Source organism: Glycine max, chromosome 10, assembly GCF_000004515.6.
Source record: "Glycine max cultivar Williams 82 chromosome 10, Glycine_max_v4.0, whole genome shotgun sequence".
NCBI classification, from domain to species: Eukaryota; Viridiplantae; Streptophyta; class Magnoliopsida; order Fabales; family Fabaceae; genus Glycine; species Glycine max.
Window position 1 is genome coordinate 9,399,171 of NC_038246.2, and position 27,956 is coordinate 9,427,126.

At 32.5% G+C, this 27,956-nt stretch overlaps 1 protein-coding gene across 1 annotated transcript; it reads right to left on the reverse strand.

Annotated features, from left to right (window-relative positions):
* Positions 1-345: 345 nt before the first annotated feature.
* On the reverse strand, positions 346-4,798 carry LOC100781857 (receptor protein kinase TMK1). Its single transcript, XM_006588805.4, has 2 exons — positions 2,242-4,798; positions 346-1,427 (listed from the first exon to the last, which is right to left on the reverse strand). Exons 1-2 carry the CDS (start codon positions 4,616-4,618, stop codon positions 919-921), a joined length of 2,886 nt encoding a protein of 961 aa, XP_006588868.1. The 5' UTR covers positions 4,619-4,798; the 3' UTR covers positions 346-918.
* Positions 4,799-27,956: the final 23,158 nt, after the last annotated feature.

The following is a 27,956-nucleotide window of genomic DNA, read 5'->3' on the forward strand; positions in this document are numbered from 1 at the left end:
AATCGGTTTCGACAAAACATTGGGTTTTGAAGAAAATCATTTTAACTTAAGAGATTGACAGAGTAGTGTATACGAGTAAAAATGATTATTTTGTAGGAAAACTGGTATTTGATTTTTATAGTATATAAAATACTCTTAGACCAGCAACAATCACGTACCACAAGCAAGATTAATCTCTGATTCAATGAATTAAAAAAATAAGTGTTCTAGAAAAAAAAAAACTTTAGGACGCTACAAAAATTCTGGGAATAGAATATTTGTAGTGCTCAAACCGTTTTTTTTCCTTTGGTACAATGCTCTTCAAGCCGTTTGAAATGACAAAAGAACGCAGAAACGTTAAATGAATGAACAAATAACAAGCATTTTCATTGATCACGGTTCACTATCTACAACCATTGACTCTTAAATATCAAAGTTAAAAATACAAAACATACACATGAAAATACAAAACATAGACAGGAAGAAAAACTGAGAAAAGAGCATGCTGCTGTGATGTCTACACTGTACCAAATCACTGTCTCCATTTCATAGCCCCCAATTAAAAAAGTGACACGTGAGTAAAGAAAATTACCAACTTTGAAAGAGTTTTATTCTTTTAACCACGTGTCACTTTTATTTAATTGTGGAGACATGGAAAGAAGGAGCAAGGTTTTAAATTGAGGTGTAAAACCGCAATTTTAGCCGCATCATAAAAAAACTATCATGGTCTCCGAAACCACCACAATGCTAACACATTTGTCTCCAATTTTCTGCAATGTTTAAGGTTTCGAAGACTCCGAAACTACAGTCATAACCGCCATTTAAAACCTTGGGAAGGAGACACAAAATGGGACAAGTGATTTCAATCCGGATTTCACCAAGTGAAAACTAGAAAATGGAAAAACAACTTGCTTTCAAGAAATCCATAAAGAACTTGTTTCACCGGCCATCGACAGAAGTGAAAGACTCGGCAAACCCAGTAGGCCTTGCAGGGATACTACTCTTACTGTCTTGTAGGTCCACATAGCTTAAGTCCTTTCCTTCTGTCTCCTGCCAATCCTTCACCATTTGGTTTAGGGGAAGACTGTAATCTATGCCGGAATACTCCTCAGTCTCATCATCTAATGGTTTCCATTTTTGAACAAGCGGTGAAAGAACATTCACAGCATGACTCATATCTGGCCTTTGGTTTGGTTCTCTGGCAGAGCAGTGCCCAGCTAGCTCAGCAATGATGGAGACAACGTCGAACATTTCTTCCTTTATGTCGAGGGCCGGGTCAATAGCAGACATTAGTTTCTCCTTGTCTGATTTTATATGCCAGAACCACGACGCCAAGTATTGGGTTTCCTCGGGTCGATCCTCGTCAAGTGCCATTAATCCAGTTAGCAGCTCCATTAGGACAACACCAAAACTGAAAACATCTGCTTTGGTAGTGACTTTTCCTGTCACTGATATAAATAAAAAGCAGGAGTCAGTATAGTTTAATAGTTTATGAATGTATCCAATAATAATCAGGAGACAGGAATGTATAAGTTTCTATATCTGGTCCCAGATAATCAATGATATCATGGTGAATCTTATGAAGTCTATCCAGGTGCAAGATATTTTTCTGTGAAATTTTTAGACATTCACTTCTTAAGATTTCTCAATCTGACTGGAATATGCATAGATGGAAAAAAATTTGACAGATTTCTTCAGTAATTACAAATGACTGAAAACAATATTTATTCTGTATATAATCCATATTTGACATGCTTTCTATGATGTATGCAGATAGATTAAAATCTTTCCCCTTAGAATCAGTTACTTTACTAACACCCTTGAACCCAATGTTAATGAAGCAGTTTACAAAAAAATTCAGTTCAAAGGCTCTATTAGTTCTGCTAGAGATTTCTAATAGGAAATCAGAATTCAGAACCTTAAAGAAGGCTAAAACAACTTTTAGAAACCGTATCTGGAGCAGGTATTAACATGTACAATCAACAGAAATTACAACAAAAATAAAGCTGAATTTGGTAATATGTAATATAAAAGGCTCTATTAGTTCTGCTAGAGATTTCTAATAGGAAATCAGAATTCAGAACCTTAAAGAAGGCTAAAACAGCTTTTAGAAACCGTATCTGGAGCAGGTATTAACATGTACAATCAACAGAAATTACAACAAAAATAAAGCTGAATTTGGTAATATGTAATATAAAAGACTTGTGCAAAATAAAAACAAATTACCTAATATAAAAGATTTGCAAAATAGAATAAAATTACCTGCATATTCCGGTGCCAAGTATCCAAATGTACCAGCAAGCCTGGTCACTACAGATTTTTTGCCATCAGGAGCAAGTTTTACCAACCCAAAGTCTGAGACTTTTGCTCTAAAATCATCCCCAAGCAAAATATTTGATGACTTAAGATCTCTGTGAATGAAGATTTGGTGAGCCAGACTATGAAGATACTCCATTCCTCTAGCAACATCCAAGGCAATGTTGAGCCTCCTCTTCCAAGACAGTGGCTCCAGTTTTAAGCTCTTCCAATGGAAAAGATGCATACTAAGAGCCCCTTGTGGCATATACTCATAAACTAGAATCCTTTCATTACCTTCAACTGAATAACCCAAAAGAGACACCAAATGCCGGTGCCGGACTTTAGATAGAACAGCAATCTCAGACTGGAATTCATCCAAGGCCTTGCTCGTAATCACACCGGATTCCATTCGTTTTACCGCAATCTTAGTCCCATCTTCCAATTCCCCCTTGTAAACAACCCCAAATCCACCGCGTCCAACCTCGTTCTCCCGCGCAAAATTCTTGGTCACATTTCGAAGAACCTGAACCGATATCACCAGGTTCCCAGCTTCAATAACACGAGACTCGCTACTTCCAGTCGTAATCCCAGACCCACTGCCAGTCACTGTGGAAACGCTCCCATTGCTGTTGTTAGCAACAACAATCTTCAGCACATTGTCCAGATCAGAAGCATCCCTAGGGTGAATCACCAATGACCCTGGACCCTCAGAGACACCCTTTTTCTTCCTGAAACAATACACATAAAGCGGAATGAGCACAAAAGCCACAGCTGCAACACCTGCGATAGGAGCCACAATTGGAACCAACTTTTTCCCAATGGAAGACTTATTCGACTCAAAAGAACTACTAGACTTTGGATTAGGACTAGAATCTCCAGATGGATTAGGATTATGCTTATCAGCTGGAGGAGATTCACCCTTCGTAGACCACGAACCCGAACCGGAACCCGAACTACTCACTGGTGAAGGAAGAGAACCTTCTGGAGCACTTACATGAGGATTCTCATCAATCACAAGCTTCAACCCTTTCCTAAAACTCGGCAAGGGACCTGAAATGTTGTTCCCACTCAGATCCAACAATGTCAAAGATCTCAAACTAGTCCAATTACTAGGTATCCCACCACTGATATCATTACCTCCCAACCTTATCTCAACAAGAGAATCCAACTTTGCAACAGAAGGACTCAAAGTCCCACTAATATTAAACTTTTCCAAAAGAATCATGTCCACCTTCCCATCCCCATTGCACCTTATCCCCAACCATGGCCCATCACAAGGGTCATTCCCACTCCACTCATCAACCAAAATCCGAGGATACCCCAACCCTCCAAGAAACTCCAACAACACCATCACCTCAAAACCACACATAACCCCGGGTTTGGCCACACAAAATTCATTGTTCTCAAAGCTCACTTTACTCGCTGCGAAATCCGGGATCGGACCCACGAAATGGTTGTTATTCAAATCCAATCTATCCAACTTCATTCCACCCAAACCACTCGGAATCAACCCAACAAACTCATTCCCGTTGAGATCCAAATCCTTTAGAGAAACCAAATCCGCAATACTATCTGGCACACTCCCTTCAAACTTATTCCCGTGAAGCCACAAACTCGTCAACGAAATCATACTCGCCAAGACATCAATCTTCCCAGTGAGTCCCTCACCACGCTGGTTGTTCAGCCACAAAACCTGCAACGCCGGCACGGCGTTCAGCGTCGCCGGAATCTCGCCGGTTAAGTTGTTTCCCGACAGCAGCAACACCGACAGCGACGCCATGTCCCCGAGGAACCCCGGAATGGGGCCCACCAGATTACAGCTCATGCAACTCAAGTTCCTCAGCTGCGCCGAATCCGCCAACGCTGCCGGAAAACTCCAGCCGCCACTACTTGCATTAAGCTTCTCGTTGTAATCCAAAGCCAAGACCTCGAGACTCTTCAGTCCCTCGAAGAAATCTAAAGGGATTGAATCGAAGTCGTTGCGACCGAGAAAAATGTATTTAAGGTTATTTAAGCCCTTGAAGGAAGGCAAGGGACCGTTGAGGTTGTTGTTCTGTAAGCCCAGATTCTCGAGCATGACGAGTTGGTTGAGGTTTTGAGGAAGTGGGCCCACCAGACCCAGGTTCTTGGTCTGAATTTGAGCGACTCTGTTGCCGTTGCAGAAGATGTATTTCCACGGTGGGCTCCCGCACGGGTCTCCTCCTTCTTCGGGCCATGGTAAGAGCTCTGAGTTGTTCAACCCTCTTCTGAAAGTGTTTAGAATCTTCACGTCGTTCGGGTCGGTTTCGGAAACGACGAGAGTGAAGAAACAGAAACAAAGGAGAAAGTTCAGCCTCATCATCCTTGTGTGGATTATGTTATGATGCGTTTGGGGAAGGCATTTTTGTGATGTGTAATGTGTTGAGATTTGAGACGTGGGATTGAGGTTTTTTGTTTGTTGCTACCTACCAAGTGCTACTAATAGTGAGGGTGCCATGTATTTAAGATGGAGATTGAGAACAACAAAAAGGAGAAAGGTGTTAATTAAGAGATTTTTGGGGGCTTCCATCCAAGGTTTTGTTTGGGTCTGCATTAATAATTACAAGGGCACTTTCTAGCGTGGACTAATTACAATGACTTCCGCACGTCGTACTTATATAGTAAGGGTTAATAATAATTAATTATTCATTATTATGCACTAGTTTACTTAACTTCTCATGCAATTCACTTCTAAATTCCAAAAACAATGTACATTAATAATTTTCTATAAATAAAAAATTATATATATATAAAAAAATAATTGTTAATGTTGGGAGGATCTCCAAGGAAAAATAGAATATCTCAAGACTTAATAACTTTGTTATGCTTCTCCAATTTGTCTTAATCATGAACTTGAGGTGTAGCATGAAACTCACCTCTTTATATAGAGTGTCTTTTGACATCACTTTACACGAGTCCTCTCATAACATTGATCCTTGAGGAGCATGTGTTTGTGTATGTATGATTTTGTTAGCTTCGTAGGTGATATAAGTATGTTGATGCGCATCTCTGACATGGTAGAGACGCTCTTGGTTTATTGTTAGGCTTGGTCATGACTCAATTGACCATTAGAGATTAGTAGGACTTTGGAGATGAGTCAGACATGTCTTCAACGTAAATGTTTAAGCATGAGTTGGTCTCTTTTGGGAGAGTTGATTATGACAGTTTACAATCCTCCAAGCATTAAATCTTGTGGCATAAATGCTTATGAGTGAGTTAGTTCTCTTGGGAAAATCGATCATGATAGTGTATAACTCTCCAAACATTAAGCCTTGTGACATAAACATTTAAGCGTGAGTTGGCCTCTCTTAGGAGAGTCGACCAAACCAGTCCACAATCCCACAAGCATTGTTCCTAAAAGGCATAAGTGCTAGTCTTCCTCCTATCTCAAAAAAGAAGTCAAATAATGTCTTGAGAGACTAAATGAAAGTACCAGGAGGAGAAATCCGTATGACCCATATGAATTGTTAATCCATATGACCATACAATTTGTCAATCCGTATGACCATACACGAATCACCAATAATTGGGTGTCAAATAAAAAATCTTAAATATTTTCTGATTATACACAAAAAAAGCCTTCCTCTTGAAACGTGTCTCAACCAAATAGTCTATAACTCCCAACAAGTATTAAGCCTAAAAAGCATAAGTACATAAGTGTCATTTAGAGTTATCATGAAACCTGTCTCAGTCAAACATTTCACATATCATATCATTTTCTATTATTCTTATCGATAAAAAGTTATATAATTTTATTATATAATATCAAATATGATTTTATTATTAATTAATTTAAATATATTAATAATGTGTAAAAAAATTATTACGACATCTAATTAAAGGTCTTATAATAAAAAATTATTAATTTTTATAATAATTACATTTAAACAATCTGGCGTAATTTTTTAGTTTAAGTTTTATATGTTATCACTAGAAAAAATTGACATTATCAATTAATAAAAATTTATGATGAATATAACTTTAAGTTAAGATGATTATTAATTACCAAATTAACAAATTTATGATATACAAAGCCCATGTTATTTTTAAAGCTAATATAAAGGTCATTTATATTGTTAAGACATAATTATTTACTTATTTTTTATTAGCTATAAAATCTTTACGCTAATGATATATGAAATTTGTTTTTATTTTATACTAGAAAAAAAAAAACAGACCTATCATACTTGTTTATCCATATTTTTTAAATTGAATTTTTTTCATAGGTAATCGATGTGATTTTTTTATTTTATAAATGTAACCGGAGATAGTAAAGTTATTTGCAATGGCCATTAAAGGGTAAAATGGCTAAAAGTTATAGATAAAACGAAGATATATCCTTTATCGAGATAAATATACAAAAGTTCATTATAAATTTTAAAAAAATATTTCCTTTTAATATTTTATTTTTAGATATTTGGTAAATTATATTTTTTTTAAAGAAAAACCACCTCTATTATTTCTTATTTATAGAAACGAAGATAACCATACTATATATATTTTTTATACACGATAAAGAAATAAAGAAATGATTACTTTTCATTTGAAGACTGAGTTACTTTTATATATTTACCTTAAACTAAAAATATATTTAAATACACAATAAAACTTAACATATTATTATTGTTATTATATTGGGTTGGACTTATCCGGGACTTGCCACGCAACCACATATGTCGCTATGAAATGACATGCCATCCTCGTTCTACTTCTACTTGCCTCGCTGTCTGTACTGTAAACCAGGAGGCTATTTTATTTTGTCTTTCTTTTGTTTTCTTTTCTTATGGAAGCAATATAGTTTTACATTTAAAAGAAAGAATTTTATCAACTATTACTTTAGTTATTTTTTAACAGATTGTTTTCTATTCCTAAAATATTAATATATTTTTATAGATAAATATTAATTTTATTAATAAATAAAATTAAATCAAAATATTTTTTTCTCTCCTAATCATTCAACTCACTTTATCCTAAACCCTTGCATAATATAATTTTTTTTTTCTTCTCATGTTATAATGGGTTATGGGTTTCTTGCAATAATGCATCAAGCTTAATGTTTTTAGTTTTAGTTTTTGTCATTTGACCAGAAATATGAATTTTTCTTGCAGCATTGCTAAGGACAAAATTATATATTCTATAACTGTACGTACCCGAATTTAAGTCCAACAAATAATATTTTAAATTAGTTGTTAAAATTATGAATTTTTTATTTTTTAAAATTATAAATATATTTTTTATTTATAAATCATCAGATGTTGATTATTTTATTTTTTTACTTAAAAAATTAAAATAAATCATTTAATAACATCAGAGATAAATTAATTTTTTCCATTTTTTTTTTTTGAAAATACTAAAAAAAATTTAAGGTTCATCCACTGTATCTCTTTAAGAAAATATAATAATATTACCATTTAATATTATATTAACATATATATATTTATTGATTTATTTAAAACTGAAATTTATTATAGCTTATATAAATACTTTGACACGTTAACTTATTTAGAAACTAGGGCTATTGACTTATTTAAAGCAGTTAATATAAATTAAGTTTTAAATACATTTCTAAATCAAATCAGACTTTTAAAAAATTTAGTTCAATTTTTTTTAAAAAAAGGTGCATATTAAAATGATAAACAAATTCAAATTGAACTTACATCACTAAGTTCTTAGTTTTTAGTCAAACTAAGCTCAAACCTTTTTAAAAAGGGGACTTTAACTTGAGATGGAGAGAAAATTCCTATAAAAGATGATCAATTAAATTTATTGATAAATATTAATTATTGATAAAATTAATAGATACTTTATATTTATAGTGTGCAAAATTTCTTTGAGCCTAGTGACAGTCACATATCATGAATGAGATTAGTCTTTGATTTAATTGGTTGGGAGACACCCATAATCTATGATCTAAGACTAAAAAATAATATGATAAATTGATGATAAAAAATATAATTTGTTAGAGTTTTGTGGGTTTAGTTTCATTGTTCCACATCACTTGGTTTGTAAAACTTATGTCTCATTAGTGTTATATAGAGACACCTTGTAAGCTTTAAAATGGGCAAGTAATTAGAAAGTTTTCTTTGTGTCTTCTCTCTCTTCTCCTTATTCCTTTCTCTTCTTCTTATTGCTCTATACTAAAAACTGGTATCAGAGCTTTTGGTTACTCCACGGGATTTCCTTAGTTTAGAGGAATTAGTGGAAGTCTTCTCAGTTTAGAGGAGGCAGTGGGAGCAATGGCATTAGAAGAGGGGAAGGTGAAGATTGAGAAGTTCAATGGCAGAGATTTTAGCTTTTGGAATATGCAAATAGAGGATTATCTATATTAGAAGAAGTTGTATCAACCCTTATTAGGGGATAAACCAGACGACATGAAGCAAGAAGAATGAAACTTGCTAGATCGATAGGCTATTTGCGTGATCAGATTGACATTAGCCAAGAACGTCACATTCAACATCGTAAATGAGAAGACTACTGCAGGCTTAATGAAGGCGTTATCAGATATGTACGAGAAGCCTTCAGCAGCCAACAAAGTATACTTGATGCGTCGGTTGTTCAACCTCAAGATGGGAGAAGGTATCTCTATAACTGATCATATTAATGAATTTAATACTATTCTTGTCCAGTTAGAGTCAGTGCAGATTAAATTTAAGGATGAGGTGAAGACATTGATTCTATTGTTATCACTATCGAATAGTTGGGTTGTAACTGTTACTGCAGTTAGTAGTTCTACAAGGGAGAACACATTAAAGCTTAGTGACATTTGTGACTTGATCTTAAGTGAAGATGTTCACAAGAGAGATTCAGGAGAATCTTCTAGTCAGGTTTCCAATTCAGCATTGAATACTAAAGGCAGAGGAAGGACTATCCAGAAGGGTCAAAATGGTCAAGGCAGATCAAAGTCAAGAGGGAAAAGACAAAATTTCAAAGTGACATTATCTGTTGGAATTATGACAAGAGAGGTCACTTTACCAATCAGTGCAAGGCACCAAAGAAGAACAAGACTCACAAAAATAAGAAGCACGATGATGATGAATCCGCAAATACAACAACTGATGAATTTGATGATGCATTAATTTGCAGTATGGATAGTCCTGTTGATTCATGGGTTATGGACTCGGGTGCGTCATTACACACCACTCCCTCTAAAGATTTATTGTCTAACTATATTTCTGGAAGGTTTGGGAAAGTTTACCTTGCAGATGGAAAATCTCTTGACATTTTCGGAAGAGGTAATATTGACACAAAACCTTTAGTGGATCCCTATGGACATTGCACAATGTCAGACATATTCCTGCCTTAAAGAGAAATTTAATATTTGTAGGGCAGTTGGATGATGAGAGGCATTACACCACTTTTGAAGATGGAGCTTGGAAGGTAACAAAAGGCAATCTCGTTGTGGCTCGTGGAAAGAAATGAGGATCTTTTTACATGATTGCAGATGAGGATATGGTAGCAGTTACTGAGGTTGTCAATAATTCAACCCTATGGCATCAAAGACTTGGACACATGAGTGAAAAAGGAATGAAGCTTATGGCAGAAAAAGGTAAGTTATCAAGCCTAAAGCATGTTGATGTTGGTGTTTGTGAACACTGTATCTTTGAAAAGCAGAAAAAGGTTAGCTTCTCAAGGGCAGGGAAGACTCCTAAAGTTAAAAATCTAGAATTAGTGCACACAGATGTTTGGGGGTCAGCCCCAGTGAAATATGTTGGAAATTCACGCTATTATGTCACCTTTATCGACGACTCTACCAGAAAGGTATGAGTTTATTTTCTTAAAAATAAATCTAATGTGTTTTTTGTGTTTAAAAGGTGGAAAATAGAAGTTGAAAATCATACAGGTCTAAAGGTTAAAAGTCTAAAATCTGATAATGACGGGGAGCATGATAGTCAGGAGTTTAAGGACTTCTATTTAAAACATGGGATCAGAATAATTAAGACAATATTAGGAACACCTGAGTAAAACGATGTTGCAGAAAGGATGAATATAACCTTGAATGAGAGAGCGAGGTGTATGCGGATCCAATCTGGCTTGCCTAAAGCATTCTGGGCAAAAGCAATAAATACAACAACATATCTCATCAATAGAGGACCATCAGTTCCTTTAAATTATTAGCTGCCCGAAGAAGTATGGTCTGGAAAGGAGGTAAAACTTTCACATTTGAGAATTTTTGGTTGTGTTTCATATATACTGATAAACTCTAATAGTAGAGATAAATTGGATCCAAAGGCGAGGAAGTGTTATTCTATTGGTTATGGATCTGACATGTATGACTATAGGTTTTGGGATGACCAAAACAAGAAAGTTATCAGAAACAGGAATGTCACTTTTAATGAGATCTTATTCTATAAGGAAAAATTTTCTGCAGAATCTACATGTGTAGGTAAACTGTCAGAAATTTCTGAGAAAGCAACAGTTGAAGAAATTTCAAAAAGTGATGTAGCCAATAGAAACTAGAGTATAGGCGTAGAGGTTGAGTCAGAACCAGAACCATCAACTCCTCCAAGAAGATCTAGCAGAATTTCAGTACCACCAAATAGGTATTCCCCTTCATTACATTGCTTGTTGTTAACTGATGCTGGTGAGCCAGAATGTTTCAGTGAGGCTATGCAGGGGAATGACTCTATTGAGTGGGAGCTAGCAATGAAAGATGAGATGACATCCCTTCAGAAGAATAATACGTGGTCTTTAATTAAATTGCAAGAAGGAAAGAAAGCTTTACAGAATAAGTGGGTCTATAGGCTAAAGGAAGAATCTAACGATAGAAGAAGATACAAGGCGAGACTTGTGGTGAAAGGGTTTTAGCAGAAACAAGGAATTGATTTCATAGAGATCTTCTCTCTAGTTGTAAAGATAACTACCATCAGAGTTATTCTGAGTATTGCAGCTACAGAGAATCTTCACTTGGAGCAATTAGATGTTAAAATTTCATTCTTGCATGGGGATTTAGAGGAAGACATTTATATGACCCAACCAGAAGGTTTTGAAGTGCCAAGCAAGGATAATCTTATGTGCAAGCTTCATAAAAGTTTATATGGCTTGAAACAAGCACCGAGGCAGTGGTACAAGAAGTTTAATGAGTTTATGAGCAACTCAGGATTCAATAGATGTGACATGGACCATTGTTGCTATGTTAAGAAATATACTAATAACTATGTTATCCTTACCGTGTATGTTGATGACATGTTGATTGCAGGATCTAGTATGACAGAAATTAATAGGTTGAAGCAGCAGTTGGCAGAAAACTTTGAAATGAAGGATCTTGTTCCAACTAAACAATTCCTTGGTATGAGAATTCTTAGAAATAGATCAGAAGGAATTTTGAAGTTGTCTCAGGAAAAATATATACACAAGTTGCTTGACAGGTTTTACCTTGAAGATTCTAAGACCAGGAATACCTTTTTGGGATCTCTTTTGAAGTTTTCAAAGAAGTAATCTTTGCAGACAGATGAAGAAAAATGTTACATGTCAAGAGTATCATATGCATCAGCAGTCGAGAGTTTGATGTATGCTATGGTGTGTACCAGACCTGACATAGCACATGCAGTGGGAGTTGTCAGTAGGTTCCTATCAAATCCAGCAAAGGAGCATTGGGAAGGAGTAAAGTGAATACTTAGATATCTAAAGGGTACTTCAGGGATGTGTTTGTGCTTCAGAAAAGACAATCTCACTTTACATGGATTTTCAGATGCAGACTTGGGAAGAGATTTTGATACCAAGAAAAGCACCACAAGCTACATTTTTATTTTGGGAGGTACTGCTGTGAGTTGGAAGTCTAAACTTCACCATAGAGTTTTTCTCTCAACCACGGAAGCCGAGTACATAGCTACCTCAAAAGCAGCTAAGGAGATGATTTGGCTAAAGAATTTTCTCAATGAATTAGGGAAAGAACAAGATAATGCTTCAATGTTCAGTGACAGTCAAAGTGCTATAAGTCTTGCTAAGAATTCAGTCTTCCATTCTAGATGCAAGCATATTCAATTAAGATACCATTTTATTAGGGAGTTGATAAATGATCGAGACTTATCTTTGTTGAAGATCTTAAAATCAGAGAATCCAACATATATGTTGACTAAAGCTGTTACAACTGACAAGCTGAGGCTTCGCATTGCCTCAGTCAGCCTTCGAGGATAATTAAAGATGAAGGCGCTACACTAGGTAAAGAGTCGATGAACTCATTGCTTACAAAGAACTGCTAGAGTTTGGAACTTAGACCCCAAGTGGGAGAATTGTTAGAGTTTTGTGGTCTTAGTTCGTTTGTCCCACATCGCTTGGTTTGTAAAACTTGTGTCTCATTAGTGTTATATATAGAGACACCTTGTAAGCTTTAAAATGGGCAAGTAATAAGAAAGTTTTCTTTATGTCTTATCTCTCTTCTCCTTATTCCTTTGTCTCCTTCTTATTGCTCTATACTAAAAAATTCAAAGTCAATGGATCCTTAATCAAGTGATTACATATAAGTGTTTAATGTGTTGAAGTTAAGGTTAAATAGTTCAAATACTATGAAGTTTGACATAAATAATTATTGGTTAGACTTTACTTATCTTTCAGCTAAATTTCAGATTAGTCAATATCACTTTAGTTAACACCAAAAAATAAAGTCAATGGATCTTGCAAAAAATAAATAAAATCTTAGCAGTGAAGAATTATAAACTAAACACGTCTAGGTTTGGTTGTAGGTATTTACGTTCAAAAACTATAACAATGGGTGAGTACTAATTTATTATTTTTTTATTGACTTTATTATATATCTAAATCACGTGTTAGACATACTATTTAATGTATTAATTTTTAAATAAAATTAATATTGCACAAATCACTATATGTATAATAAATATTACCAAAAAATACTGTATAATAATAAAATATTGTGTTATTTTGCCTTCACAAATTATTATATATAACTACTTGGTACGAGTATATGATTTTTTTTTTTTACTTTTCTTGGAGAATAAAAACATTAGACTTATAAATCAGTTATTTGATAAGTTTTTTATGTTGAATTTGAATTTATTTAAATAATTTTATCTGTTACAACACATACATTACTTTTTATAATTGATTTACTAAGCTAGATTTAAATTTAGTTAAATATTTTGTTTATTATATTATAAAACGTAAATAGGTCATAGGATGAATTATTTTTTTCTTTTTCTTTTTTTTATATGGATATGTATTACTCTGCTTATTGCCATACCTAAACGTAAATAAGTCAACTTAATTTATAAAATAGGAAAATGAGTTAAGCTTCTTTAAGCAAAAGTTTGGCATGACCTAAGCCATTTTTATCCTTAATCATAATCTATATACTACGGTTACTTCATGTTGAAGGCTATGGATAGTTGAAGATTTGAAGTGGTTGAAGTTAGAGAGAATCTTATGCGTGAACATTCAATCAAGCTTTCAAAATCTTTGTAAATTAATCTAAGTTAGAATTAGAAACTCTTAAAATATCTTGTATATAAAGAGAGTAATTAATTATGAGTTTAATCTTTGTATCCGTCTATAAGATGATAACTATATATAGGCAGTGCACCTTTACCTAAACAAATTTGTGTGTTTTGTCTAAACAAATGTGTGTGCTTTGTTTGAAGTTGAAGAGGTTTTGTTATAAAGAATACTTGTTTTATTAGCTTGGAGATATTAGTGTAAAACTACTTTGGGTTGAGTTAGAAATGGCTTGAGAAAAGAATATTGGTATCTTTGAGAAAGATAGTGAAACTTGATGGGTTTGTCAACACTGAACTAGAAATAACTTGAGAAAAGAATATTAGTATCTTTGAGAAAGATAGTGAAACTTGATGGATCTACCAACAACTGAATGTAGTCTTAGTGTTTGAGATAAACCAATATAAAAAATTGTGTTATTATCTCTTTTACATATACATATGTTTTTATTTAACCTTGAATTGTTGTGCATCTCAAATTTTTTTGCAAAAAGATTTTTAGTAAAAGAGTGTTTTTAAAACTATTATTTGCTTCCTTATCTGCTACCTTCTTAAACAAGTTTCATAAGAGGATATTTGTTCTTGTAAAAGTGTTTGCGAATAGGTTTTCAAGAAACACAATTCAAACTCCCTTCTTGTGTTTTTGTGTCTCTACACCTATTACTTGAAAGAATTGAGATGGACTCAAATGGTAACTAAACATAAAATACCAATATGAATGTGGGTTATATACACGTAAATTCAAGCTTTTTCAAACATAGGAGAAGAAAATAATAGCTTGAATTTCTTTTGCCACATCTAAGTTTGAAACAATGACATTTAGTGTTGAGACAAACAAGATGTTCCAATTAAGCCCAAATTCTAGGCATAAGATTGGTTATAAAGTTGTTAGTCTAAAGTCATGTTTTGGCTTGCTTTCGTTGTGGTCACAGTCTTTTATCTGTTTGGGTGCTAAGTTTTGACATCATAATAATGTCAAACAAGATATTCATTCCTGGATCATTCACCTGTGTATGCCTAAATCTCTATGGATGATTGTTTAAGGGATTGTTTAGAATTTACAAGATCGAGATTGGTGTTGAAGTTCTAAACATGACCCAAATCCAAAAGGCTATTGTTAAGTCAAAAGACATTTGTGTCTTAAGAGGAATCAAAACTCCTAATTATTTGATTAGATACAAATAAATACAAATGTTAAAAGTTGTGTATTATGCGATATCAGAACATGATTCACAAGTCAGCGTTTGAAGCATCAGACAATAGCTAGCTAAAGTCATGATATGATACAACATTTAAGAGTTGACATTTAAGACTTCATTTAATACTTTGTGTTTGAGATTTGTTTTGCATAGACATTCTCCTAGGATTTGTCGAATCTTATGAAGAATAAATGAAACTCAAGATCTAAAACATTGCCAAACTCCATCAAAAGATGTGTTATATTTTGCATACCTACTTGGACCAAAGAAAAGTGATTTTTAGCTAAAGTGTTCTACATGAAAACTAATAAGAGTGGTTTCCCTACATGAGAAAGGATGTGCATTTAATGCAAACATTAAATGCTCCAATGATCAAAATATCAAAGAAGCTTAAGTGAAGAAATTCATTTGTTGTGAAACAACAAACACTTGAAGATGAAGGCCTATATATACCAAAAGCTTTGAAGAAATGTGATATGAACCTTACACACATTCATTATATTCCTTTATGTAAAAAGCTATATGTAAAGTTTAGAAAAGCTCTCAAAACACTTTGATTATCTTGAGAGAATGGACTAAGTGTTGAGATTATATATCCGTATGTAAGACACTCAAATAGTTAGTCATTGTGCAAACACAAACAACAAATCGTTCTAATTTGTATAGAATCAATAGTAGTTTGGTAGGACAAAGAATATTGGGTTACATCAAACTTGAGGTAGAGCTTGATTTGTAAGAGTTAGAAGTGACCATGATAGAATACTTATAACTTGTGATAAGTTAATGAAATTTGGTGGTTTGCCAAGAACTAAACGTAATCTCAATGGTAGGGGCGAACCTATATAATATCTTGTGTTTGATCTTGGTTTATCTCTTATTTGCTTTAACTAACCTAAGGTTTGAATTTGATTTTAGGATTGAAAATCTCGGGTTTTACAAAATCTATTTTCCTCATCTAAATGTATTTTTCTTCACAACTATTATTTGTCTTAGAATCTCTTAGATCACACGGATAGAGATAGGATCTTAGAATCTCTTAGTCTATATATGGTGTGGATCTAGAATGAGTTGAAGTTAGTTCAATCCTTTGAGCAAAGGGCTTTTATAGGAACATTATGGTAGAAGAAGTAGTTAAGGACTCGTGGCCGCGTGAGAAGAGTCCCTACTTTTGGGGAGGTGAGAATGTCAGATGTCTATGACTTCTCAACTGTTGAGATGGTGTATCTCCAAGGGTCCAATACGTAACAAACATGCACACATTATTTTTTCAAAATTAAGGGATACTCATGATAGGTCTTATAAGGGAGAAAAGGAAAACAAAATAAGTAAATGAAAAATATATAACATTTGAGTGCAATATCTTAGGCACTTTTGATGTCGTCCAATTAAAATTGAAGGTTTACTTTGTTAATTAGTACTGACCTTTAATGTTGATCTTTATTATATAAATTATTGAAGTAAAATATTCTACCTTTTATTGAAGAATGATATTATATCTAAGTTTTGTTCAAATAATAATAAAAAGAACAAAGGTGTTATGGGAAATTAAACTCGCATTTATAATTCATGTATTGATCAACTCACTAACTGGGTCGACTAGAAAAGAGAGAAAAAATGCAATTATCTAATGTCATACAACCTTATTTCTAATGAATTTAACACAGCTTGTTAAATCAAATTCATTAATTAATGATGCAATAACAGTTATCTATAAAAAAAATTATACTTATTTGTATATATAAATAAATATGCAAATATAACTAGGTAGAATTTTTAAGAAACCCTTGTTAAACAAATAATTAAAGATACTAATAAGTCGTTAGTCTCCTCGTGATAATGAAATTAGTTTACTTAAATAAGATCTTGTGTTTGAATTTTTGTGGACGGAAAAAATATGATTGAAAAAGGACATTATTCCAATCAAATTCTCCAAAAAGATTAATTATAAACAAAACTGATACATACTCTGCTTCAATCTTATAAATAAAAAATAATAATTAAAGATAAAATTTCTCTCAAAATCTTTCTCCTTCCATTATATAATTATGCACCAAATTTGAACTCGGTCCCTTATCATCATTGTCACAAGACAATTGCCATAGGGACCAAGAACTCTGAAAATCTCTCGAAATTCAATTACTATATATAGTATTGATAAATTAGATAAGTGAAGAAAGTTCTTTCTTTCTTTTATTATCATATATATATATATATATATATATATATATATATATATATATATATATATATATATATATATCCGAAGGTAGATTTTATATTGCACTGAGTAAAAGTCGATTGGAATTGAGAAACTCCACAATGAAAACACAATGAAACTTTTTTCCTGTTGCAAAGGCAAGTCTAAAGGAATCTTGATATTTTATTAGGCATCGCGTGGACCTTTTTGGACGAGATCGCTGGCGGTGATGTTGACCAGCTTAAAACCTTGTGGCAATTATCCACATTTGTCCTTTAACACATTGCACGCATAATTGGTGACAATGAAGATGATGGAAGAAAAATCCTTAGAGGCGTAATGTAATAATAATAGGTACCATAGAACATGTGTGTGTGACGTAATTGAGAAGGAAGTTTTTGGGCTTTTATGGTGAATCTCGTGAAAGAGGGACCACAATTGGAACCTCTACTATCAACCGTTGAATTTGTTGAAAGTTTGTTTAGGATAAGATCAATGGTGACCAACAAAGACAGGTTACATACGGGTAGGGGTGTGTATCAAGTCAAGCCAATTCTTTTAAAGCTTCAACTTGACTTGTGAAAAAATTGATGAGTTAACTTTAATTTATTTATTTAATCAAGTTTAATAACAACTTTAGACTTAACTTATTAAGAAATATTAAGTTTAAATTTAAATTGTTTAACTCATTTATAAGTACTTTTCTAAATAATTTATCTAGTGATAACAAAATGAGGTTAACATGTGATAAGTAAAATTAAAAATATACTAGATGATAAATTTCATATTTTTTTAAGGGACAACTATTTTCTTGTAAAAATTCAAGTTATATATATATATATATATATATATATATATATATATATATATATATATATATATATATATATATATATATAACGAGTTATTGACAAAGTTCTTAATGTCGGGTTTTTAAAATTTAGATTCAATTCATTTAAATAATGAAGTCTAATTTAAAGTTTTAATTTATTTATTTAATTAAATAAATGAACTTAAATAAGTAATTAAGGAATTAAATATGACTAATTGACAGATAATTTGATTCATCTATACTCTATGGGTATGTTAAATTTGGTCAAGATGATATTAACGAGCTAAGTGTTTTTTTTCTTGGTAAGGGGTGCCCTAATGGAACCAATGGGGTAGAGAATATGGATGGAATATGAAATTATAGATAAAATTGGGGATATAGATATAACTCACCCACTCTCCTACTCTCTAGTAGAACAAATTTATGCTCAACCAACTGATATGACAATTGCAATGTGAGATGAATTGGATGTTGGAATTAACTTTATACGACTTCAGTTAAATTAATGTAAGTGAAAGTTAATTATAATTTAAACAATATTATATTTGTTAATTTGTTTGCGTAAGAATTTCCATCAACCATGTTTCCCATAGTACTTAAAATGATGCACTGATACCTAGAGTTTTAAAAGAACAAAGAACCTTTTTTTTTCTTTCTTTTAGGTATTTTTATCCTAGAGTTAATAATTAATTCTTTGAAGCACTAAAATTCATTTAAAAAATTGACTTTTCTTAATTAATAGATATTTCTCAATATGTACATACTTAAGGAATGAATCTCTAATCACATACACATAAAGAGCAATGTTAGGTGTGAACTATGTCACCATTTTAGTAGAAGAACTAAAGATGCTGCTGAATTACTAAAAGTATGAGAAGTGTAGCTTAAACTTCAACAGAATTTGGAGGAAGATATGAAAGGTTATATATTTAATTATCTCGTGTATATTACGAAACTACTATCGTTATTTCTTCTGTTCAAACAACTAATAAAGATTGCAACAATATCCACCTGTATTTCTCTTTTATAATTGTTGTCGTTTCAATTGTCGTTAATGTGAATTAGAACAGCAACATCCTAACGCGTATGGCCTCTAAAGAAGGAAGTAATTGATGGTATTATACGATTGAAGTTGGATACAACAAATGGATCGATCAGTGGCACAGTCATAATCAGCTTCTTTCTATTGGATACAGAAATTGGATAAATATCAAAATCTGCTTCTTTGTTCTTTCCTATTGATAATTATCCATTAATTAATTAAATAAACATGGTTCATCGGTTGGTGGAAAAATAAGATTCGCCAAACTTCAAATTTATATGTGCATAAAAAAATTAAAGTTTATTGTCGGGCTCCCAAATCGATTCTTTTTATTATTAAAATAAAAATAAATAATAATAATCTTTTATAACTATAGAGTTTTAAAAATAGTTACAATTAATTATATTATTTTAATTCTATTTATTTAAATAATATTATATTTTAAAAAAAAGAGCTATTTAATTTCCACTATGATGGTAGTAAGTAAAATAAGGACGTACTGTTTGAATTTAATTAGTGGTCTCTATCGAATTCAAGTTCTTAAGACAACTACAATAAAAATTGATAGAGAATTTATTGACTCACGAGGGTCTTATTTAACTTCAACTGTGTTATGGCCATTGTTAAGGTGAACTACTTTATAAAGTGGTTTATTATGGACTATTTTTAGTAATCTTTGGATCTATTTTAGACTCATCATAATACAATGTATCCTACAGAGAGATCCCCTACTCCTGTCTCCTTTTACCACTTTCTTCTTCATCTATTGTAATGTTTTGAGTACTAGAAATATAGTATAAGAAAAACTTTTATTAGGATCATTCTATTATATTTTTTGTAAATATTTGTTATTAATATTTATATATCATTAGTTTTGTTCTAAGCATGTACTTGTGTTGTGATAGTGTGTGTTCCTATATGTGTATGTATCTTGTGTATATTATTATTGTTGTTATAGTATTATATTATATTTGATGTAAGAAGAATATTATATTAGCTTCAAATAGTTAGAATCCTTGAAAAGTTATCCTCCTAAGTCTAGTGTTAGTTTTATGATAACAATCCTAGAAAGATCACACCATATATTGAGTTATAGTTGTCCGTTTGAGGTATTATTTGCATCGTTGGAAAACTTGCCAAAAAAACTACAATTCATTCCTACTGCTTGTAAACCAAAATAGGCTTTTATCGTAGAAAAAATTGATTCCAAAGTAGGCCACTTGATCATGAAAAAACTAGTCTCATATTGAACAAAATAACCTCATGAACTCTTTTCTTCCCCTTGGAGTTTCAAAACTTGGGGCATATACGCAACCTAAGGTTGTGTTTTAAATCGCACCCATGTTTTAGCCTTAGTAAGAGTTGGAGGATTGTGGTGGATGACACCACCAAGTTTGTGCGGGTCAGTCAGAGTTTGTCTCCATGTTTTTTTTATGAATGTCTTTCCTATCCTTTTTAAGATATTTTCTTCTTTAGCTTTTGATGTAAGTATTTTATCTCATCTTAGGAACTAGATATCTTATCTTAATTTAGGAGAATGATATGGAAACCAAGAGATGTGAAAAGAGTAACTATAAATGTGATATTAATGTGAAAAATGAGTTAAAAAGATGACCGAACTAGACTTAGGTGTCTTCATAAGAAATGTAGTCCTATATGTTGGCTAACAATTGGCGTTGGTTTCATGTAATTTGGACTCTTGGAACTCTACATATAGAACAATTAGCGTGCAAAGGTCAAGCTATTAGGATTATGCAACAGTTCGTGTTCTTCCTAATTCTAGACATAGTAGACAATTGAACTAGCTTTTTAGGTAAACAAAGAAATTGTAGATAAAACAATTTTCTAATCTTTCAAACAAGATAGGAATAATCATTATTGAGTTAGTATAACTTCAATTATATCGTGTACAACATATAGAGGTTATAGGAGCATAAAAGTAAATAAAGGAGGTAATACCCCAAGAACTTAAGAAATGATATACAAATTATAGGTGTTAATATATAATTGCTATAATAGGAAAATGATATAGAATTTGGATGGATTGAATAGAGTACTACTTAGCCAAGTGTGCTTAAGGATGATTGTGATTGAATTATGTTTGGGAATATTGTTCCTTTTGACTATGAACATGATTTTATGTGTATTGAAATTAATGTGACATGTAATGTGTGATTATTATGTGTATGAGATGTGGATGCCATGGTACATGAGTAAGATTTGAAATCCATGTGGGATAGGATTCTCCATGTGATAAGATAAGTGAAACCATGTGCATCCTATGTGATCATACATCATAAATGTGCATATGCTTTTAAGACGAGGGATGTGTTCGAGCTTAACTGAGGAGGACATGAATGAGTTGAAGTGTGACTTTGTCCTTGGGGGTATCCAGTTTGAAATCTCCGTGTGGATCATGTTGATCTCATGGGTTAGAGTATCTTGCAAGATTAGGTAACCTTGACGCACCGTCAATAGTCTCATCTCGGTGAGAGTGTACTAATGGAATTTTCTACGTTTGTTACTACATGTTCTCTCGAGCTTCTTTTCACAAATGTTTTTTCTGGTACCACATGCATATGAAAAAGAGAAAAGAACATTGCATTGCATAGTGCATTATTGTGAGTTGGTCGGATTTGTGTGATTGACAATGTGGATGCCATGAATGTCTTAGGTTGTTGTTGTGTAATGTATGAATGGTTCTGTCCTTAGTTATGATATTTTGTGATGTGAAACTATTGTGATGACTTGGAATGGATGAGATGTGACTTTTTAAGAGCGTAGAGAGAGATCTATCTAGAATGGCACTATATGAGCATATGATAAAATGCATGTTACTTTTGAGCATAGAATGAAGCAAGGTTAGTGTTTAAGGGTAAAGCCCAAGTAAAGAAAGTGGAGTTACCGCAAGAGGGAGAACTAGTGTTGTAAGAGTAAATTTGAGTATAAGCCTAACTTAGAGTAAACCGTAAGATATTAGTAAAGATAAACTAGTGTAGTAAGTGAGTATAAGGGATAAGTTTAAGGTAAGACTTATGATTCGATGGATGTAGATCTAATCATAGAAGTAGTAAAGTTTGATAAATACCAAGTGAGAGTAAAGCCATGAGAAACAAATGAATGATGGAGTGATCGGGTAGAAGAGTTTATCCCAATTGTAGAGTCCTTAGAGCATTCACTAAGACATTATGTCTCACTCTCACCCCTTTAAGTTTCCTTCTTTTCAAGAAACATGTGATGACGTGTGTTGTGGAGCATGGAGTCTTGTTGAGGAAAACATAGTCTAGTTAAGTTTTATGATTATATGTAATTCATTTTGTATGATGTATGAGACCCTTGTTACAAGGGAGGATTTGTATTTATCAATATTATAATTAAGTCCTAATTTGTATATTTATTTGTTATCTTTCGCATGATAACATTGTATAAATGTTTTTAATTTTCATATTCTAGAAAAATAAGCATAATTACGATAATAGCCTTAGGGTGTTACATTTAGTAGTATCAAAGCTCGATCGAACCTTTCAGCATGCGAGTTATGTGTCTTCTATGTGTTCCTATGTGTGCTCTATGAAAGTGTTTGACATTGTGTGAAGTATGTAGAGTGTTTTGGTCATTTGCTATACCATAATTTCTAGTTATGTTGTCGTGAAATATTAAGATTGGTCATCTCAATAATTTATGCGATGTGGATGGGACATTATGACAAGCAAAGATCGAGGTCAAGAATAGTGTTCCTTGATCTCTTTTGGTTATATGCAAGTCTTAAGGAACTAAGTTTAATTTCTTATGTGTGAAAGATATACAGTTACTATCAACTTCTAGGTTCTCACTTGGATGCTTGCATGTATAAGTATAGGATGTTTTAGTGCATGCCTCTTCTTATTGATTTGATGGCCCTTAAGTGGGAACATTATTGTGCTGACCATCGATTACTCTTAATTGGTGCTTTATATAAGGAAGTTTCCTTTGATTATCATGCATAAGTACCTTTCTTATTCATTAGAACATGAAATACATGTATGTGTTCTAGATGAAGAGTGTAGAATAAGTTTATCCTTATGTATGCATCTTTTTTCCCCATGTTGTATTTTGGTGATTTTTATATTATGTTTTATTGAAATAATTTCATGGTTATTGTATTGATGTGTAAATCCTATCTAGATATCATTTGTTTAGAACAGTTCGGAAGTTGGGTGATTCACATGAATGAAGGATGAGAGAGATAAGGGTTCTCTTTGTTGTAATGAATACATGAGCACTCATTTGTGCATTTCTGCATGTGTCTCTTGGTGTGCACATTTCTTTGTGTGCTTTTATGTGCACCTTCATGTGTGTGAAGGGAATGTGATTCTTCCCAACCCTGGAATGCTTAATTCATGTAATTACTATGTGTAAATTGTATGCTGCATTCATGTTGACATTTTAGTGTTTTTTGAGTTTTGTAATTGGGAATTTATAATGTCATTATATTTCCCTTAAGTTGCTTCTTCTTGTTCTTTATGTTTCCTATGCCATTGAGTTGTTAGTAGAAGATAATACAATTATGAGTTAAGTGCTTATCTAGTATAAGAATGAAAGTAAGGATACAACTGTTCTTAGATAAGGGGATGATGACCTTAGTCTAATCTAAGTTAGGCCAAGTGAGGGATGTTACCTTAGACAATTCTATGTAATAGGAACCTTATGGAAAAACCTCACATATGTCCTCAAGATAAGGTTGATAAAAATAATTGGACATACCAACCTGGTAGCAACTGAGATAATATAGAGGTAGTGTCTCTTAGAAGAACAATTGATAAGAGTAAATTTCCTAGGATTACCTACGTCCTAAGCTCACATTTGAGTTAAGTTGATCACCTTAACCAACAATTATGTTTAAGATCTAAGCCTAGTGCAAAGAAGGAAAAATGTGATAAGTAGGTGCAATAGGGAAGATCGTTGCAAGTGCCTAGAGTTATGTCCAACATAGGCATAGTAGAGTTGCATAGACCGTTAGATGCCTAATGAGTGGGGGAGACCTAATTGTGATAGTCATCAACTTAATTTGAGCCTGAATCTTTGAAGAATCCTTTATGACCATAAGATTTTGATATTTAAGGAAAAGTTAAAAGAAGATAGATATGTGTAGGAAGAACATATCGTTTGATCTTGATTTTCAAGGATGAAAATCTTTTAAGGGAGGTAGAGTTGTAACACCCCAAGTTTTGAGTACTAGGAATGTACCATAAGAAGAACTCTTATTAAGACCTTTCTATTATATTTTCTATAAATATTTGTTATTATTATTTGTATATCATTGGTTTTGTCCTAAGCATATACTTGTGTTGTGATAGCGTGTGTGTTCCTATACGCAGGTGTATTTTGTGTATATTATTATTATTATCGACTTCTCAGTGGTTCACACACTACGACACTTCATATGATGAAATTTCACTCAACATCCTTGTTTGCCAAAACTTTCCTTAGGTCAAAACCCCCCATAGGTAGTTCTTTCTGAGATCTCGACAATCTGCTTTGGTTGCTTTCAGGAGCAACGACTCTCTCCATAAACCAACACAAGACTTTTCAACATGGTTTTTTCTCATTCACATGTTTTCTGAGAAACTTTCTAGAAGGTCACCCTTCCTATATTATTTCAAGTTAAACACGCTTAACTGTGAAGTTCTTAAGTGATAAACTAATAAAAAGTAGATGCATCTTGATGGTATAAGTACTACCAATTAATTTTTTAAGTCATCATCAACTATACAGTCTCATACTTACACAGCCTCTGGATTTCTCTCTTTCTAGTGTGATTCGTTGGAGTGTTACATGAGCCACTTCCGAAGGTGATTTCCTCCTTTGACACCAAATTTTAATTTGTCTTTCTTTTTTCCTCCTTCTCACCCTTCCCCCTCCATTGTATCGGCATCACCAACTCCACTCAAGATCCCTCTTTGTTAAAGTCGTTGAGCCATCCATTATTAAGAGCCTCCTTTACAACAACACAACCCTCTTGCTCACCATCCCCAGCAACATGGTCACCCAATCGCCCAAAATCGCTCGATAGTAACCATGGTTGCTTTGTTTATTTGTTTGTTCAAACCTTTTTCATCTTTTTTCTTTTACGTGTGGTGAACATAAGCATGCTTCTGTGAGAAGGTAGGAAATAACAAAGTTTAGACTCAACAAGTCAGTGTATGCAGAGTAAAATCGATTGGCAATGGAGTTGAAAAAGATTTAGAGACTTGAAGGCCACGTCGATAGGGTTTGGAGCTTGGATTAGAACTTGACCATCAATCACGTTGGTATCCCACTTGTATTTGCTTGTTGCACAACATTGACAAAACCATCCAAATTTGGGAGTTGAACCTCTCCTCTAGGCCTGGAAAGTCTTTTGTGTGCTTAATTTCACTGATAGGGTGATTCACTTTTCATATTCAACCTCCATTTCACTAACACATAACTTTCTTTTTTGTTTTGGTTTAAGATTATGGTGTGGGCATAATAGGTGAGGCGATGTAGGGTGAGAGAAGAGAGAAGGTTATGCATGGTGTCACCGGAAATCACTTTCAACAATGACACACAATAAAGGGTTGTAGAAAGAAGTGGGAAATGGATCTTGTGTGTAAGATGCATGGTATTATGGTGAGTCTAAGGTGGATCCAAGGGTTACTAAAAATGATCCATAATATACCACTTATTAAATGGTCAATCATAGCGAACTTTTTATGTTATTTCTAAAAAAAAGTTGGGTGAGGCAAATTTTTCAGAGATTTTCTTTTGTTTTTCTTAATTTAGAGAACATCCAATAGAAATATTATTCTGACAACGAAGGAAATATTAAAATAATTGAACATTTTTGTTGAAAGAGTGCTCACTTGAAGCCTAGTAAATTCACAAAAGTTTAATTTGAAGATCTTATGAATAGAGAGAAGCAATAGAGAAAAGTATACCATAATAATCTCTTTTTACCTTTAAGACTTAGATAAATTCATTATTCCTTAATTAACGAATTATTCATAAAGAAATTAATTAATTATTAGATGGTGATATGTTGACCTTTGAGACACAATAAGTGACTAGGACGTGACAAGTGGTTATATTAAAGTTGTAAATACTTAAATGTGGAAACAAATATTAAATAATAGAAAGTTCAGTCTTTTGTTTTATCCTTTAAAATTGAACACAATATTATTAAGAATTTATAATACATACTAACTGAGTTAGACATTTTTTTATAGAAAGTTGACAATCTAATTCAATATATCTATTAGAATTGAGTATATTTAAGTTCTATGATAAATGATTACATTTTGTTTTGAATTTTTAATAATTTTTTTATTATTTTAAATCTATGATATTTTAAAACTTTTGTTCTAAATTTTTATCATTAGTTAAATAATGACCTGATACTATCACAACCTTTAATGTTGAAACACAAAAGTTTTAAAATATCATAAACTTATAACAATGGAAAGAATTATTAGAGATTTAGAATAAAATTTAATTATTTTTTAAGGATCTTAAGCATGTTTAAATATGTTTATTATATGTGGCTGATAAAAAAAAATTGACATTGTAATGTTGTCGGATAGAGGGTAATACTGAAATTACTTAACTCTTGTAGGGAAATTCGCTCAAAAGTCATAATAGAAAAATAATTAATAAGAATTCTTGGTAGCACTAATTAAAATTATCATAATAAAATAGTAAAAATGCTACCTCAATTATCGATAATATTGTTGTCATACATTGATGATATTAAGTTTGTTGATTAAGAAAAGTTTTTATTAGTACGAATGTTATAAAAGGGTCAAATATCAAAGGCACATATTAACATTGAAATTGTTGCTGAAAGCTCTCAAAATTCAATTCCTTGAGAAAGAACTCTAAAGGAAACATAACGATAATACTAATTTTATCAATAGGGGACTTTAAAAGGGAATCTAATTAACCTTGGCAGAGAACCATCAGATGTAAGAACATGACTTTCTAAAAGAAATATATTCAAAGTTTCTGCTAGTACTTTATCCCACATCTGAGAACGAACATTTTTTTTCTCTCTTCTTCAGCATCGTTTCATGGATACGAACACTCATGATGTCTTAGAACATGTGAGACCCATACTTATAAGAGTAAAGGACGAGTAGAATAGAGAGGGACTATATCTAGTAATATTAATTGCCGAGAAAGTACATGATACAATTGTAGAATTTATTTAAGAAATTGGTGAACCACTTAGGTGTCTAGTCGATTTAATTTCCAAAAAATATAGCTAATTTCAGATTTAGTGAAGAATTGCCTGAACTAGTCTACAAACCAATGACAACGATAAAGGACAAGTTGAATTTCAACCTTTTATTTATAGTCAGAAGGTATTTAAATTTTTTATTTAACACTCAATTAATACATTTTGCATTTGGTCTATCCATTTTCGAATAAAATGATATTTTTAATCATAATTTCATTTTTAAGTGAGGAATCAAAACTTAGATCTTGATTAAAAAATTCAAGTGTCAAACGTTAATAACTTTTTACGAATTCCACATTTATAGTGCTTTGGTTCCAAACTCTGCACTTTAAGTTCTTAAAGTAGCACTTCTAGTCACAACTCCATTCTTAAACTATGATCATCTCATTTCAAAGCAATCTCACGCCTTGTCGTGTACTGAAAAATCTATTACGACTCAAAACTTCACTTTCACCAACCCCTTAAGTATATGCAGATAACCTTATATTAATTTATTTAAATTTGACATTTTAGCGTTTTAAGAAAATTTTTAGTTCAATGTACAAATCTTCAACAAAAGAATATCTGCATTTTTTTTAAAAGAGTGATGTTCCTTATCTTAGGAAAATCAATTTGGAACATCCTACTACCCGGCAAATCTTTTTATATAAACTAATAAATGACCGTAAATTATTGTTGTTTGTTAGAAACTTAATTATTATTCTCACC

Bases quoted from the DNA above. Each gene is read 5' to 3' on its own strand.
- LOC100781857 (XM_006588805.4), bottom strand. From the start codon at position 4,618: ATGATGAGGCTGAACTTTCTCCTTTGTTTCTGTTTCTTCACTCTCGTC. The intron at 1,428-2,241 runs GTAATTTTATTC...TATTTATATCAG, and splicing joins CTTGGCACCGGAATATGCAG to TGACAGGAAAAGTCACTACC.